Source organism: Saimiri boliviensis, chromosome 2 (genome assembly GCF_048565385.1).
Source record: "Saimiri boliviensis isolate mSaiBol1 chromosome 2, mSaiBol1.pri, whole genome shotgun sequence".
NCBI lineage: Eukaryota > Metazoa > Chordata > Mammalia > Primates > Cebidae > Saimiri > Saimiri boliviensis.
In genome coordinates, this window is record NC_133450.1 from 129,351,544 (window position 1) to 129,367,430 (window position 15,887).

Below are 15,887 nucleotides of genomic sequence, written 5' to 3' on the forward strand. Positions count from 1 at the left end.
CCGCTCATGATTCGGATGCACGATGATGTCAGAAGTTAGTGTGCTAGGGCCGGGCGCGGTGGCTCACGCCTGTAATCCCAGCACTTTGGGAGGCCGAGGCGGGTGGATCACGAGGTCAAGAGATCGAGACCATCCTGATCAACATGGTGAAACCCCGTCTCTACTAAAATGCAAAAAATTAGCTGGGCATGGTGGCGCACGCCTGTAGTCCCAGCTACTCAGGAGGCTGAGGCAGGAGAATTGCCTGAACCCAGGAGGCGGAGGTTGCGGTGAGCCGAGATCACGCCATTGCACTCAAGCCTGGGTAACAAGAGCGAAACTCCATCTCAAAAAAAAAAAAAAAAAAAAAAAAAAAAGAAAGAAGTTAGTGTGCTAACTTTTGGACCGGGGGTTCTGGAACCCCGAAGGTCCCGGAGAAGGTGAGTGTTAAATACATCCATGACAGGCAATAAGAAAATAAGAGGGAGCGGGTGTCCGCCCCGCTGATCAGCCTAGGAGCCGCGGCGCTTGTCGGCGGGGGCGGGGCACTCCACGACCTTCCCGCCAGGCACGGTCGCCTTCCGAGGTGTCTTGTCCTGCGAGGCATCCGTAGTTCGCCCCTTTCCCAGGTGACGCACATTGGAGCCGCCGTCGCTCAGAGAACCGGGTTCGAGTCCCCGCCTCGGCCGCCATGGCGGATGCGGAGCCGGAGGCTGGGGGCGGCAGCGAGGATGGCGGCGGCGGCGGCGGCCCGGCTCCTCCGGGCCAGAGCGGCAGCGTCGCACGTGTGGCCCCGCTGGACCCCGAGCAGCTGCGGCGGGTCCTGGAGCGAGTGACGAAGGCGCAGCCGCCGCCGCCGCCCCCCTTCCTGCTTCAGGAAGTGGCGCGGCGGCTGCGGGACGCGGCCCAGCAGGCTGCCCCGCCGCGGGGCCCGGGCGCCGAGCCCCAGCGCCCGCCGCGCCTGCTGCCGCCCCAGGTGAGGCGCCGGGAAGGGACGTAGGGAAACAGGCCTGGAGGAGGCCGAGGCCCCGCGGCGGGGCTAGCCGCTTCGCCCGGGTCAAGACTCAGGGCGTCTGTAGGCTGAGCTTCTCAGGGGCGGCGTTCGGCCCCCGCCTGTCACCACCCTGGCATTTTCGCCCCAAGAGCCTCCCTCGAGGAGCCGTTGCTCACGCTGGGCCCTGTGCCTGGGACGCCCTCGTGCCTCTCTGCCTCCGCAGCCCTGCCGGGGGCCTGTGCGTCCTGCCCAGCTCTTCGTACAGGCCTTGTGGAGCACTCAGAGACGGTGTTCCCGCCACTCCCCACTGTGTGCGAGAAGTGACGCCTTGAACACACTTGAGGAATGAACAGAAGGCAGGTTCTGGGAGTGACGGGGCTGCTTTAGAGTGGGAGGTCCCGTAGGCCAGACACTGGAGCTGAAACCGGAGTGAATTAAAAGGCACCAGCTTAGCTTTTCAGGTGCAAGGTGCCGAGGCCCAGGCTTGGAAGAAAATTAAACGCAATAGACGAGTTCGCTGCGGGACTTACTGTCCTGAGTGATAGGCACTGATTTGTAACCTCAGTACCCAGCACAGCACCGCATGCACACTTAATGTTTGGAGTATGTGAAAGCACTCTTATACTACGAAACAGCCTTTCTCAGTGGGTTTATTTCCTAGGGATGTGGTCGCCCCAGTCCGGAGGGTGTAGCATAGCGCCTGAAGCCTGAGGTCCTACACGTCATCTGTAAAATTCCATCCCATTCTAGCGCTGGGGTTGTAAACAAAATTAGTCTCATTCCAAAATTGCGGAAAGAGAGCTTTCATTAGCTGGGTGTGGTGGCGGGCGTCTGTAATCCCAGCTACTTGGGAGGCTGAGGCAGGAGAATCGTTTGAACCCGGGAGGCAGAAGTTGCAGTGAGCCAGTGAGCCGAGATCGCACCATTGTACTCCAGCCTGGGCGACAGGGCGAGACTCCATCTAAGAAAAAAAAAAAAAAAAAAAAAAAAAAAAGAGAGAGCTTATTCCACTGGAAGAAATGGGTTAGTGAATAGAATCAGGGATCTTCACTCGTGAGTTTTTTTTGACTGATATTAGTTGCCTAGGGTTGTATCCAGTTAATCATCAAGACTGCAGAGTTGTCTTGCTAAGATTTAGGAAGACAAGTATGATTCTGCCCAAATGCCACACTATCTCTATCCAGAGGTGTGACCTTGGGTAACTCAACCTTTTTGGTCTTTGGTCTGGGTCAGATTGGCTCCAAGACGCCATCCAGGGGCGGCCATCTGCAGAGCCTCTGCTCTGCGCCAGGCAGTGTGCCGCAATGTTTTGTACCAGCATTTTGCTGGTGGGAAATAAGCTCAGGGAGTTTGAGTGGCTTTGCCCGGGGTCCGTCAGGTGTGGCTGCTCTCCCGAGCCCCTGTACTCAGCATACTCTACTGAATATGGCCACAGCTTTTTGGGTTTGGAATGAAGTCCAAAAATGACGTATTTTTCATAAAGGCAAACTTTATCAAGGTTAGGTAGCATGATGAGATTGTATTCTGTAGCTAATCTAATGGAGATGATGCAAAGTCTAACTGCAGTAATGTAACTTTGCAGCACCTTCTGCTAATACTCTTTCAGCCCCAGATGCATCATGGAGGCCACAAAGGAAAACCGGACGTGTACTTTGTCCTTCAGCAGTTTATGAACTAACAGGAGATAAACCATGACCCAGATTCCTTCTAATCAAGGCCAGAAAGCTAAAGATAGTGATAAAGAACTAAATGTATTTAGAGAAAGGGAGATTGTTGTCTGGTTATCTAAAGTCAAGAAGAAAGAAGAAAAAAAGGGAAAGGAGATTGTTTCTGGCTGAGGAGGTCAGAAGCAGCTTTGCTGAAGAGGTGGTATCTGAACTAGATTTGAAAGGGTGCGTCTGCGTTGAAAATTCAGAAGAGGAGAGGCAGGTTTGAGGGCCAGTGGCAGGGTGCATTTCAGCAACCACAGCGGAAGTCCAGGTGGTTCGCTCTGAGGGATGGTGTAAAGCACAGAGCAGGTGGACACACTTGGGTCAGATCAAGGCTCCTGTTTCTCCCCATCCTCCCTCTTCCCACCCCACAGAAATTTCCAGTTCCACTCAACCTGTCATGCCCCTTTTCACGCATCCATGCATTTACACATGGATGTACGACCTTTTTCACCTGGCAAAAATTCCCAGCCTTCAAAATGCCCTTCAGAGATCACTGCTTCTGGGCTGCCCACCACTTCTGGGCTGTTCCTGCCCCTTGCACCTGTGGTACCATAACATTGTTTTCCTGCGTGCCTCACCTGTCCGCATTCCTTATCTGCCTTCAGAATTGTCAGTGGAGCTTTTGAAAGGGTAGATCTTGGGGCTTCACCCCACGAGACCTGATTCAGCAGGTCTGTGGGGACCATGAGGCATGGTAGGGGAGACCACCCACCATCTCAAGGGTGAGGCTAGGACTTGGCTAGTGTGTATGTATTCCACCCGGAAATACTTAGTAAAAGGAGCTGAATGAAATAAACATATAACAAAGTGTCAAGCATAATAACCACAGGGTAAGCCAGTTAGGATAGGGGATAAGTACATTATTAGTCAGGCTTTGATGCTGTGGTTATCCTAAAACAATAGGGTTTAGGTGGTGTGTGTGTTTGTGTGTGTGTGTGTGTGTGTATTCTGTTTTTGTTTTACGGTTTTGTGGAGACAGGGTCTTGCTTTCTCACCTAGGCTGGACTGATCTTGGCTCACTGCAATCTCAAACTCCCAAGCTCAAATGATCCTCCCACCTCAGCCTCCCAAGTAGCTGGTGCTACAGGCATGTACCATCATGCCTGGCTAATTTAAAATTTTTTGAAGCCAGGGGTGGTGGCTTATGCTTGTAATCCTAGCATGCCTGTAAGCCTAGCCTAGGGAGGCTGAGGCGGGCAGATTACGAGGGCAGGAGGTCAAGACCATCCTGGCTAACACGGTGAACCCCATCTCTACTAAAAAATACGAAAAATTAGTCAGGCGTGGTGGCGGGTGCCTGTATTCCCAGCTACTCAGGAGACTGAGGCAGGAGAAGTGCTTGAACCTGGAAGACGGAGGTTGCAGTGAGCTGGTATTGCGCCACTGCACTCCAGCCTGGGTTATAGAGCAAGACTCCGTCTCGAAAAAAAAAAAAAGAAGAAGAAAAATGTTTTGTAGAGACAGGGTCTCACTGTTTTGCCCAGGCTGACCCTGAACTGCTGGCCTCAAGCAGTCTTCCCATCTCAGCATCCCAAAACACTAGGATTACAGGTGTGATCTCCTGTGTCTGGCCCATCGAGAAATATTCTGTGACTGGTAGCAAAATGAAAGAGCTGTGGTCCCTGAAGGATATGCACAGTCAGTCTAGTTGTCATTTGATTTATAAGTAGCCCAGGAGTTGGGGGCTTCCAGGGCTGTGGTGCCAGCTCTTCTTCATACAAAATGTTGGCTGACCTCTGCTATTTGTACCGGTATAACGAGAGAGACGAGAGGCACACTCCAGCTTCATCTCAGTGAGGATCTCTATTCTGTTCTGTGTGACATTTTTATGGACGTTCCACCGTTTGAGAGTCACACCAGAAGGCTGAGTCCAAAGAGGGCCAATTGGTGGTCTCAAATAAGTGATTCTCAACGAAGGGCAGTTTTGCCCCACAAAGGGCACTTGGCAATATCTTTGATTGTCAGGACTTGGGATCACTACTGGCATCTAGTGGGTAGAGGCAGAGATGCTGCTGGGCATCCTCCAGCCACCCATGTCAAAGGGTTATGTTCTGAAATGTTGGTTGGGCTGGACACGGTGGCTCACGCCTGTAATCCCAGCACTTTGGGAGGCCTAGGTGGGTTGCCTAGGGTCAGGTGGATTGCCTCAGTTCAGGAGTTTGAGACCAGTATGGCCAACATGGTGAAACCCCATCTCTACTAAAAATACAAAAAAAATTAGCCAGGCGTGGTGTCATGCGCCTGTAATCCCAGCTACTTGAGAGGCTGAGGCAGGGGAATTGCTTGAACTAGGGAGGTGGAGGTTGCAGCGAGCCGAGATCTCACCATTGCACTCCAGCCTGGGTGACAGAAAAAGAGAAGAGAAATGTTGGCTGGGAAATTGTGCTCTGGATGATGTGATTTGCCTCATTTTCTCGCTGGAGGAAAATGCTCGTTATTTCTGCTCTGTGAGGACGGGAGCTTCATTTCTTTTGCTTTCCCGACCTTCTCCCCTAAGCTGTTTACTGACTCCAGGAACAGTGCTTTTGGCACGCGGCCTGTGCTCAGTAAATATCTGCGGGATGTTGTTGAAGGTAGTTCTCCCCTTTGGTGAGTGTTTTGCTATTAGAGACAGTGCTGCCTTCACCCTCATAGAACAGAACATCTTTGCGGCCATCTGAGCGTTTTTTTTTGTTTGTTTGTTTGTTTGTTTTAATGGAATTACTGGGTCAAAAAGCACATGTATTTGAAATGTTGTTAGATATATTTGTAAAAAGTTGTTGAAAACACTCAGCCCTATGCCTAGGTACATGCCCCTGGAGAAACTCACACATGTACACGTATGCCCATGAAGATTCAGAGCAGACCCTAGGAAGAGAAGGTTGGAAACCCACCTGTCCATCAATAGATTAGTATCCTCATACTGCGGAGAGAATGAACCCCTGAGACCTACACATGTTAATGTGGATAAAATTCACAAAGCAAAATGGAATAAAACCTACAAAAGCCCTTTCAAGTTGTAGGAGATGATATCAATCATTTAAAGTTTAAGAATATTTTGGAACTGGGCTGGGCGTGGTGGCTGACACCTGTAATCCCAACACTTTGGGAGGATGAGACAGGAGGATCACGAGGTCAAGAGATAGAGACCTTCCTGGTCAGCATGGTGAAACCCCGTCTCTACTAAAAAATACAAAAATTAGCTGGGCATGGTGGTGCATGCCTGTAGTCCCAGCTACTTGGGAGGCTGAGGCAGGAGAATCACTTGAACCCAGGAGGCAGAGTTTGCAGTGAGCCGAGATTGCATACTGCACTTCATCCTGGCGACAGAGCCAGACTCCATCTCAAAAAAAAAAAAAAAAAAAAAAAAAAGGAATATTTCAGAACTGAACTATATATTTTTAGAAATATCTGCATATACGCTATAAATATTTAAAAAGCATAAGAATGCAAAACAGCACATTCAGGACGGGGGAAGAAACGAGCATGCAGGTTGGGCATTAGGAACCTGCGTGACACTGTTCCTCATGGCTTTTTTGTGGCTTCCAGAATTTCATTAAAAGATCTTTTTTGAGACGGAGTTTTGCTTTTTTCGCCCACGCTGGAGTGCAATGGCACGATCTCACCTGACCACTACCTCCCACTCCTAGGTTCAAGTGATTCTCCTGCCTCGGCCTCCCAAGTAGCTGGGATTACAGGTGCTCGCCACCATGCCCAGCTAATATTTATATTTTTTAGTAGAGATGGGAGTTCTCCATGTTGGTCAGGCTGGTCTTGAACTCCCAACCTCAGGTGATCTGCCCACCTTGACCTCCCTAAGTGCTGGGATTACAGGCGTGAGCCACCACACCTGGCCAAAAAGTTTTTAAAAACATGGGCCCACATTATGAATTACATCTACTTTTAGAGTACTGAAAACTCCAAGCAAAAACACATGGGTAAGGCTGAGTGCAGTGGCTCACACCTATAATCCCAGCACTTTGGGAGGCCAAGGTGGGATCACTTGAGGTCAGGAGTTCAAGACCAGCCTGGCCAACATGGTAAAACCTCGTCTCTACTAACACACACACACACACACACACACACACTCACACACACACACACACACACACACTCCATTCACTCACTCACTCTAGCTGGTCGTGGTGGCACTTGCCTGTGATCCCAGCTACTCGGGAGGCTCAGGCAGGAAAATCGTTTGAACCTGGGAGGCAGAGGCTGCAGTGGCCCTGCCTGGGCGGCAGAGCCAGATTCCATCACCCACATGGGTAAAACTGTTAAGAAGGTGGAGTTTGCAGTGAGCTGAGACTGAGCCACTGTGCTCCAGCCTGGCAATAGAGCAAGACTCCATCTCAACAACAACAACAAAAAGTGATGGTGACTCACGCCTGGAATCCCAGCACTTTGGGGGTCCAGGTATTTCACTTGACGTCAGGAGTTTGAGAACAGCCTGGACAACATGGTGAAACCTGTCTCTACCAAAAAATACAAGAATTAGCTGGGTGTGGTGGCAGTTCCTTGGGAGGTTGAGATGGGAGAATTCCTCAAACCCAGAGGTAGAGGTTGCGGTGAGCTGATATTGCGCCACTGCACTCCAGCCTGGGTGACAGACTGGGACCCTAATCTTAAAAAAAAAAATGATGTAGAATAGATATAATCAGCGGGCATTTCTGTAGGAATGCTAAGTAGTTCCATCAACTTTTTATTTTGCTTATGTATGTTGATATTTATATACCCGTGTACTAGGTCATAGTGCATCATTGTGGCCTCTGTTTCTGTTTCTGTTTTTTTTGAGATGCAGTCCCGCTTTGTCGCCCAAGCTGGAGTGCAGTGGCGGGATCAGCTCACTGCAACTTCCTCTTCCTGGGTTCAAGCGATTCTCCTGCCTCAGCCTCCTGAGTAGCTGGGATTATAGGCATGCGTCACCACACCCAGCTAATTTTTTTTTTTTTTTTTTGAGGCGGAGTTTCGCTCTTGTTACCCAGGCTGGAGTGCAATGGCGCGATCTCTGCTCACCACAACCTCCGCCTCCTGGGTTCAGGCAATTCTTCTACCTCAGCCTCCTGAGTAGCTGGGATTACAGGCACGCGCCACCATGTCCAGCTAATTTTTTGTATTTTTAGTAGAGACGGGGTTTCACCATGTTGACCAGGATGGTCTCGATCTCTTGACCTCGTGATCCACCCGCCTTGGCCTCCCAAAGTGCTGGGATTACAGGCTTGAGTCACTGAGCCAGGCGCTAATTTTTATATTTTTAGTAGAGATGGGGTTTCATCATTTTGGCCAGGCTGATCTCGAACTCATGACCCCAAGTGATCGGCCTTCCTCAGCCTCCCAAAGTGCTGGGATTACAATAGCCCTGAGCCACCAAGCCCAGCCTATATCACTGTGGTCTCTGGTCAGAAAGGTCTGAAAAACACCACCTTACTATGTAACAAACATGTTATATCAGCTTTTTTTTTTTTTTTTTTGAGACAGAATCTCCTTTGTCACCGAGGCTGGAGTGCAATGGAGTGATCTCTGCTCACTACTACATCAATTTTTATATGTAAGATGTAATTTAGAGGCCGGGCACAGTGGCTCACACTTGTAATCCTAACACTTTGGGAGGCCGAGGTGTGTGGATCACCTGAGGTCAGGAGTTCAAGACCAGCCTAGCCATCATGGAGAAACCCCATCTTAAAAAAAAAAAAAGATGTAATTTAGAAAAAAATGTCAATCATGACCGGCCAGGTGCTGTGGCTCATGCCTGTAATCCCAGCACTTTGGGAGGCCAAGGCGAGTGGACCACCTGAGGTCAGGAGTTTGAGACCAACCTGATCAACATGGAGAAATCTCATCTCTACTAAAAATAGAAAAATTAGCTGGGTGTGGTGATGCACCCTTGTAATCCCAGCTACTTGGGAGGCTGAGGCAGGAGAACTGCTTGAACCTGGGAGGCAGAGATTGCAGTGAGCTGAGATTGCACCATTGCACTCCATCCTGGGCAGCAAAAGTGAAACTCCATCTCAAAAAAGGAAAAAAAAGTGTCAATAATAGATTTATCATGAAAGCCAAGTTGCAGACATGTTGATAAGCACAATGCTTTTTTTCTCTTTCTTGTCTTTCTGTATGTAAGCAACTAGAAGCCATTTGTGTCAAGGTAACATCTGGAGAAATGAAAGGTCAGGAAAGGCTGGTGCCCTTCCATCCCCAAACTGCAAGACAAAGCCAGCTGCCCCAGGGGAGTTCCTGCCTGATGGGGCTCCATGTCACCAGGCCTCAGCTGCTCATTGTACAGCCGCTTGTGAGAACTGAGCCACAGTCGTGCCTCCTAAGTGACTTACGCCAACCTTCTGCTCAGGCATTTGTACAGGGACCACTGCCAGCCCTCCAGGCAGTCCCTGCAAAGAAAGTCCCAGCCCCCAAGGCCGCAGATGGACAGGGCTCCATGTTGAACCCCTTGTTGGCCTCTGACCCACTGGCAGTAACATCTGTTTCATCCAGTTCAGCACACCGATTTATTTCAAACTTGCATACAAAACATACTGAGAAACTAAAAAAGTCGTTAAAAGTAAAGACACGTTCTGGACGGATATCTCGACCTCCCAAGTACAAAGCTAAAGATTATAAGTTCATAAAAACAGAGGATTTGGCAGATGGTCATCTGTCAGATTCTGATGATTATTCAGAACTCAGTGTGGAAGAAGATGAAGATCAGAGGGAGAGGCACGCGATTTTTGACTTCCCGAGCTGCTCCCTGAGGCCCAAAGGCTTTAAGTGTCAAACTTGTGAAAAGTCATATATAGGGAAGGGCGGACTGGCCCGGCATTTTAAACTTAACCCAGGCCATGGCCCACTGGATCCCGAGATGGTGCTGTCTGAGAAAGCCAATGGGAGCACCCTCCCAGGGGGCACCGAGGAAAGGACACTCAGCCTGACCTCCCGGGGGCTGTCCACGCCAGCAGCTTTGCATGAGGGAGGGGCCCGCTCTTGCTTGGTGACAGAGTCAGCACGCAGTGGCCTGCAGGTAATGTTTCTGTCTGGGTTTATGTCTATGTATTTGGCTGTTCTCACATTGCTATAAAGAAATACCTGAAACAAGGTATTTTATAAAGAAAAGAGGTTTAGCGGGCTTACGGTTTCACAGACTGTATAGGAAGCATAGTCCTGGCATCTGCTTGGCTTCTGGGGAGGCCTCTGGAAACAGAGTCTCCGCGAAGGCAGAGTAGAAGCAGGTGTATCACATGGTCACAGCAGGAACAAGGGGCCAGGGGGAGGTGCCACATATTCTTTTTTATTTTATTTTATGAATTTATTTTTTTTGAGACAGATCCTTCCTCTGTCACCCAGGCTGGAGTGTAGTGGCCTTGTCTTGGCTCACTGCAACCTCCGCCTCCCCAATTCAAGCAATTCTCCTGCCTGGACCTCCCCAGTAGCTGGGATTACAGGCACCCACCACCAAATTACCTGGGTAATTTTTGTGTTTTTGGTAGAAATGGAGTTTCACCGTGTTGGCCAGGCTGATCTCGAATTCCTGACCTCAGGTGATCTGCCTGCCTCGGCCTCCCAAAATGCTGGGATTACAGGTGTGAGCCACCATGCCTGGCCACCACACACTTTTAAACAACTAGATACCATGAGAACTCACTATCATGAGTTTAGTACCAAGGGGATGGTGCTAAATCAGCCATGAGGGTTTTGCCCCATGATCCAGCACTCACCTCTCACCAGGTCCCACCTCTAACGCTGGGGATTACACTTCAACATGAGATTTGATGGGGACACAGATTCAGACCAAATCAGTCCTTACTCCTGTCCCTGCCTGCTCATCATCCTTAAATTGACCTTTACGGTGTCTGATGGGAACTCAGGCAAAGGCTTAAGCGGGACCAGAATCATTCTAGTGGATCTGAGACCCCATGTTGTCTGCACTACTGCCAAATGACCAGGAGATGCGTGTCTTCTGTGTGTCGGCATGATTTAGTGAGCACATCTGATGGGAACGCATGTGTCAGTTCTTTAGGTTTGGAGGTAAAACCAATGGCAGCGCACTCTTGGCTGATGCTGCCATTACAGAGGGTGTTGGTGAGAAAGGGAGTCCCCAGGGGTGCTTCTGGAGTGTCAGCAGCCCCTGGCTGCTTAGCATGTGCTCTCCCCCTTCTGCCACTTCCGAAACTCCTGATAAAGCCGGTGTGAGTCACTATGAGTTTGTATTATCACATGAACAATTATTTTTTCCTAAATATTTTATTGAGCTGGGTGCGGTGGCTCACACCTGTAATCTCAGCACTTTAGGAGGCTGAGGCAGGCAGATTACCTGAGGTCAGGAGTTCGAGACCAGCCTGGGCAACATGGTGAAACTCTGTCTCTAGGTATTGCACCCCTGTAATCCCAGCTACTTGAGAGTCTGAGGCAAGAGAATCACTTGAACCTGGGAGGCAGAGGTTGCAGTGAGCTGAGATCGTGCCATTGCACTCCAATCTAGGCAACAAGAGCGAAACTCTGTCTCAAAAAAAAAAAATTGTAGGAAAATACACATGGCACGACTTTTACCATCTTAACCATAGTTAAGTGTGTGGTTCGGGGTATTAAATACATTCACAGTGTTGTGCAGCAAACATCCCACACCACATATCTCCAGAACACTTTCATCTTCTAAAACTAAAATTCCGAGCTTCAAGTTGGCCCAAGTGAAAAAGAAACAAAAAACTAAAACTGTCCCTGTAAACACTAACTCTCCATCCTCTTTCCCCCAGCTCTGGTAGCCACTATTCTACTTTCTTCTATGATTTTGACTACTATAATTTCCTTAAAGAAGTGGAGTTACAGAATATTTGTCTTTCTGTGACTGGCTTATTTCAGTTGGCAAAATATCCCCAGGGTTCCCGCTGTAGTGATTATAAGAATGTCCTTCCTCTGTAGGCTGAGTAATAACGCATTGTGTGTGCATACTACATTTTGCTTATTCATTCATCTGTCCATGGACTCTTGGGTTGCTTCTGCCTTTTGCCTATTTTGAATGATGCTGCTATGAATATGGGTGTTCAATTACCTCTTTGAGACCCTGCTTTCAATTTTTGGGGGTACAGATCCAGAAGTGGAATTGCTAGATTTTAAGTAGAATTATTTTATTTATTTACTTTTCATATTGTTCATTGTTAGTGTTTAGAAATGCAGCTGATTTTTGTGTATTTACTTTTTTTTTTTTTTTTTTTGACTCTGGCTCTGTTGCCCAGGCTGGAGGGCAGTGGCACGGTCTCAGCTCACTGCAACCTCCGCCTCAGGTTTGAGTGATTCTCCTGCCTCAGTCTCCCGAGTAACTGGGACTACAGGCATGCACTACCACTAATTTTTTATATTTTTAGCAGAGACGAGGTTTTACCGTGTTGGCCAGGCTGGTCTCAAATTCCTGACCTCAAATGATCTGCCTACCTCAGCCTCCCAAAGTGCTAGGATTACAGGCATGAGCCATCACACCTGTCCTGTGTATTTACTTTGTATGCTACTGCATTGCTGATTTCATTTATTCATTTCTTAAAATTTCATTTACCTTTCTTTTCTTTCTTTCTTTCTTCTTCTTGTTTTTTTTTTGTTTGTTTGTTTTGAGACAGAGTCTTGATTTGCCGCCAGGCACCAGGCTGGAGTGCAGTGGCGCGATCTTGGCTCACCGCAACCTCTGCCTCCTTGGTTCAAGCAGTTCTCCTGCCTCAGCCTCCTGAGTAGCTGGGACTACAGGCACGTGCCACCATGCCCAGCTAGTTTTTTGTATTTTTAGTAGAGACGGGGTTTCACCATGTTGACCAGGATGGTCTCGATCTCTTGACCTCATGATCTGCCCACCTTGGCCTCTCAAAGTGCTGGGATTACAGGCATGAGCCACCACGCCCAGCCTGATTTTTTTAAGACAGAGTCTGACTTTCTCTTGCCTGCTGTTTCCCACGCTGGAGTGCAGTGGCATGATCTCAGCTCCCTGCAACCTCTGCCTCCCAAGTTCAAGCTGTTCTCTTACCTCAGCCTCCCAAGTAGCTGGGACCACAGGTGCCTGCCTCTACACCTGGCTAATTTTTTTTTTTTTTTTTTTTTTTTTTTGAGATGGAGTTTCGCTCTTGTTGCCAGGCTGGAGTACAATGGCACGATCTTGGCTCACTGCAACCTCCTCCTGGGTTCAAGCATTTCTCCTGCCTTAGCCTCTTGAATAGCTGGGATTACAGACATGCACCATCATGCCTGGCTAATTTTGTATTTTTAATAGAGACAGGGTTTCTCTATGTTGGTCAGGCTGCTCTCAAACTCCCGACCTCAGGTGATCCACCTGTCTCGGCCTCCCAAAGTGCTGGGGTTACAGGGGTGAGCCACCATGCCCAGCCTAATGGTTTTGTGTGTGTGTGTGTGTGTGTGTGTGTGTGTGTGACAGAGTCTCACTCTGTTGCCAAGGCTGGAGTGCAGTGGCATGATCTTGGCTCACTGCAACCTCTACCCCCTTGGTTCAAGTAATTCTCCTGCCTCAGACTTTCTAGTAGCTGGAATTACAGGTGTGCACTAACATTATTTACTGTTTAAATACTATAAACAGTAGTTTTTTTTTTTTTTTTTTTTGAGACGGAGTTTCACTCTTGTTACCCAGGCTGGAGTGCAATGGCGCGATCTCGGCTCACCGCAACCTCCGCCTCCTGGGTTCAAGCAATTCTCCTGCCTCAGCCTCCTGAGTAGCTGGGATTACAGGCACGCACCACCATGCCCAGCTAATTTTTTGTATTTTTAGTAGAGACGGGGTTTCACCATGTTGACCAGGATGGTCTCGATCTCTTGACCTTGTGATCCACCCGCCTCGGCCTCCCAAAGTGCTGGGATTACAGGCTTGAGCCACCGCGCCCAGCTAGACAGTAGTTTATAGTATTTAATATTCTGTTATAATTCTCTCTCTCTCTCTTTTTTTATTTTTTGAGACAGAGTTTCTCTCTGTTGCCCTGGCTGGAGTGTAGTGGTGTGGTGCGATTGCAGCTCACAAACCTCCTGGGTTCAAGTGATTCTTCTGCCTCAGCCTTCTGAGCAGCTGGAATTACAGGTGTGCAGCACCACACCCGGCTCATTTTTGTAATTTTAGTAGAGATGGGATTTCACCATGTTGACCAGGCTGGTCTCAAACTCCTGACCTCAGGTGATCCACCCACCTTGGATTCCCAGAGTGCTGGGATTGCAGGCATGAGCCAACGGGCTCAACCTTTATTTTAGTTTTCTATTTTATAATTCCTATTTTCAGAGGAAGGAACTGTCAGGGAATGAGGACGGTGTCAGATCTGGGAGTCTCTTCAAAACCCATGCAGATCCATGGAGACAGAAAGTAGACTGGTGGCTGTGGGGCCTGTGGGGGAGGGAGGAGGAGTGACCTCGAATGGGTGTAGTTTTGTTTTTTGTTTTTTTTACGATCACAAATAAGGCTTTTTATTTGCCACTATTATAAGGCTGAACTTTAGACAGATTCTTGGACTGGTGGTTCATATCCATCAGCTCCTTCAACTTTAGCAGTGTCTCGTCCCCAGTGGCTTTTCCAGAACCACTGCCTTCACCATGAAGCTCCATGAGTTTTCCCAGTTCAAACTTGAGCTTCTGCAGCATTTTGCTTTTCTAACGAAGACATCATGGAGAGGGTAAATGGATTGGCAAGGCTTTTCTATGTCTTTTCCGATGCTGCCTGGATCAGTTACTGACCACTTCTTTCAACTCATGTCTGCATCTCTCGGGTCATGATTTCCATCATCTTCTTCCAGTTTGGCGGACCTGTTGGTGCTGAGCCTAAGAGGTCTTCCGTATCTAATTGTTGCATTTTTTAGTAAGAGCAACACAGAACAGACGAAGCAAGTAACCATCGCTAGTATTGACATCAGCATGAGCTTCAGTCATTGTCTGCCATCTTTTGGCCATGGAACAGATTTTTCATGGGTAAGATCCATGCCATGGAAGTTCGTCAGGCAGTTTTTGCCCTGAAGTTCGTCAGGCAGTTTTTGCCCTGAACGTCTTCAGTAATCAGCTTGAATTTCCTAATGCAACTTCATCATTCTGCAAATCAGCAAGATTCACTTCAAACACTCGACCCTTGAGGCCATCACATGCAATTTCAGTTCCTTGGGTCCTGGTGACTAGTGTCTTTCTAATATTTCTTATATTGAACATAGCGGGTGCTTTCACATCATACCAATCTTTCTTAGAAAATGGATCAGCCACCTTCTTCTTGGTCCCCTTTCTGTCGCCTCTCGTAAGGTGCTTGCTCTTGCTGACCGCCACGGTGCTGCTCAGAGAGCCAGAAGGCGTGGGTGCAGTTTCTTTCTGAGGTGATGAAACCACTCTGGAATTAGATAGTGGTGATGGCTACATGCTTTTGTGAATATATTATATCCACTGAATTATATACTTTCAAAGGATGAAATCTATGGTATTTAAAGTATATCCAGTAAAATAATTAAACAGCTTAAAAGGTCTTGGATAAGTAATGAATTAGGAACAAAATTCAGGTCATGTTTTAAGGTGACACTCACATCAGAGAAGTCTTTTGTTTCATGTTGGTCAATATCCCAGGGTTAGTTTGCTACCCCGGACTTACAGGCTAGCTAATATATATTTATTTTTATTTTTATTTTTATTTTTTATTTATTTATTTATTTATTTATTTTGAGACGGAGTTTCGCTCTTGTTACCCAGGCTGGAGTGCAATAGCGCGATCTCGGCTCACCGCAACCTCCGCCTCCTGGGTTCAGGTAATTCTCCTGCCTCAGCCTCCTGAGAAGCTGGGATTACAGGCACGTGCCACCATGCCCAGCTAATGTTTTGTATTTTTAGTAGAGACGGGGTTTCACCATGTTGACCAGGATGGTCTCGATCTCTTGACCTCGTGATCCACCCGCCTCGGCCTCCCAAAGTGCTGGGATTACAGGCTTGAGCCACCGCGCCCGGCGTATTTTTATTTTTATTTTTATTTTTGAGACAGGGTCCTATTCTCTTGCAGTGGTGCAGTCATGGCTCACTGCTGCTTCGATCTCTGGGGCTCAAGTGATCCAGCCTCTCAAGCACCACCATGCCTGGCTAATTTGTGCGTGTGCATGTGCGTGTGCGACAGGTCTTGCTCTGTTGCCCAGGCTGGAGTACAGTGGTGCAATCATGGCTCACTGCAGCCTCAACCTCCTGTGCTCAAGCAGTCCTCCCACTTCAGCCTCCCAAGTAGTTGGGATTGTAGAGCACACCACCAG

At 48.4% G+C, this 15,887-nt stretch overlaps 1 protein-coding gene across 1 annotated transcript in view; it reads left to right on the forward strand.

The window, feature by feature from the left end:
• Positions 1 to 623: 623 nt before the first annotated feature.
• ZNF839 (zinc finger protein 839) overlaps positions 624 to 15,887 on the forward strand; it is a 30,402-nt gene continuing 15,138 nt past the window's right edge. The window contains 2 exon segments of the mRNA XM_039462955.2: positions 624 to 955; positions 8,783 to 9,673. Coding sequence (XP_039318889.1) covers positions 671 to 955; positions 8,783 to 9,673 — 1,176 coding nt within the window. The 5' untranslated portion in view covers positions 624 to 670.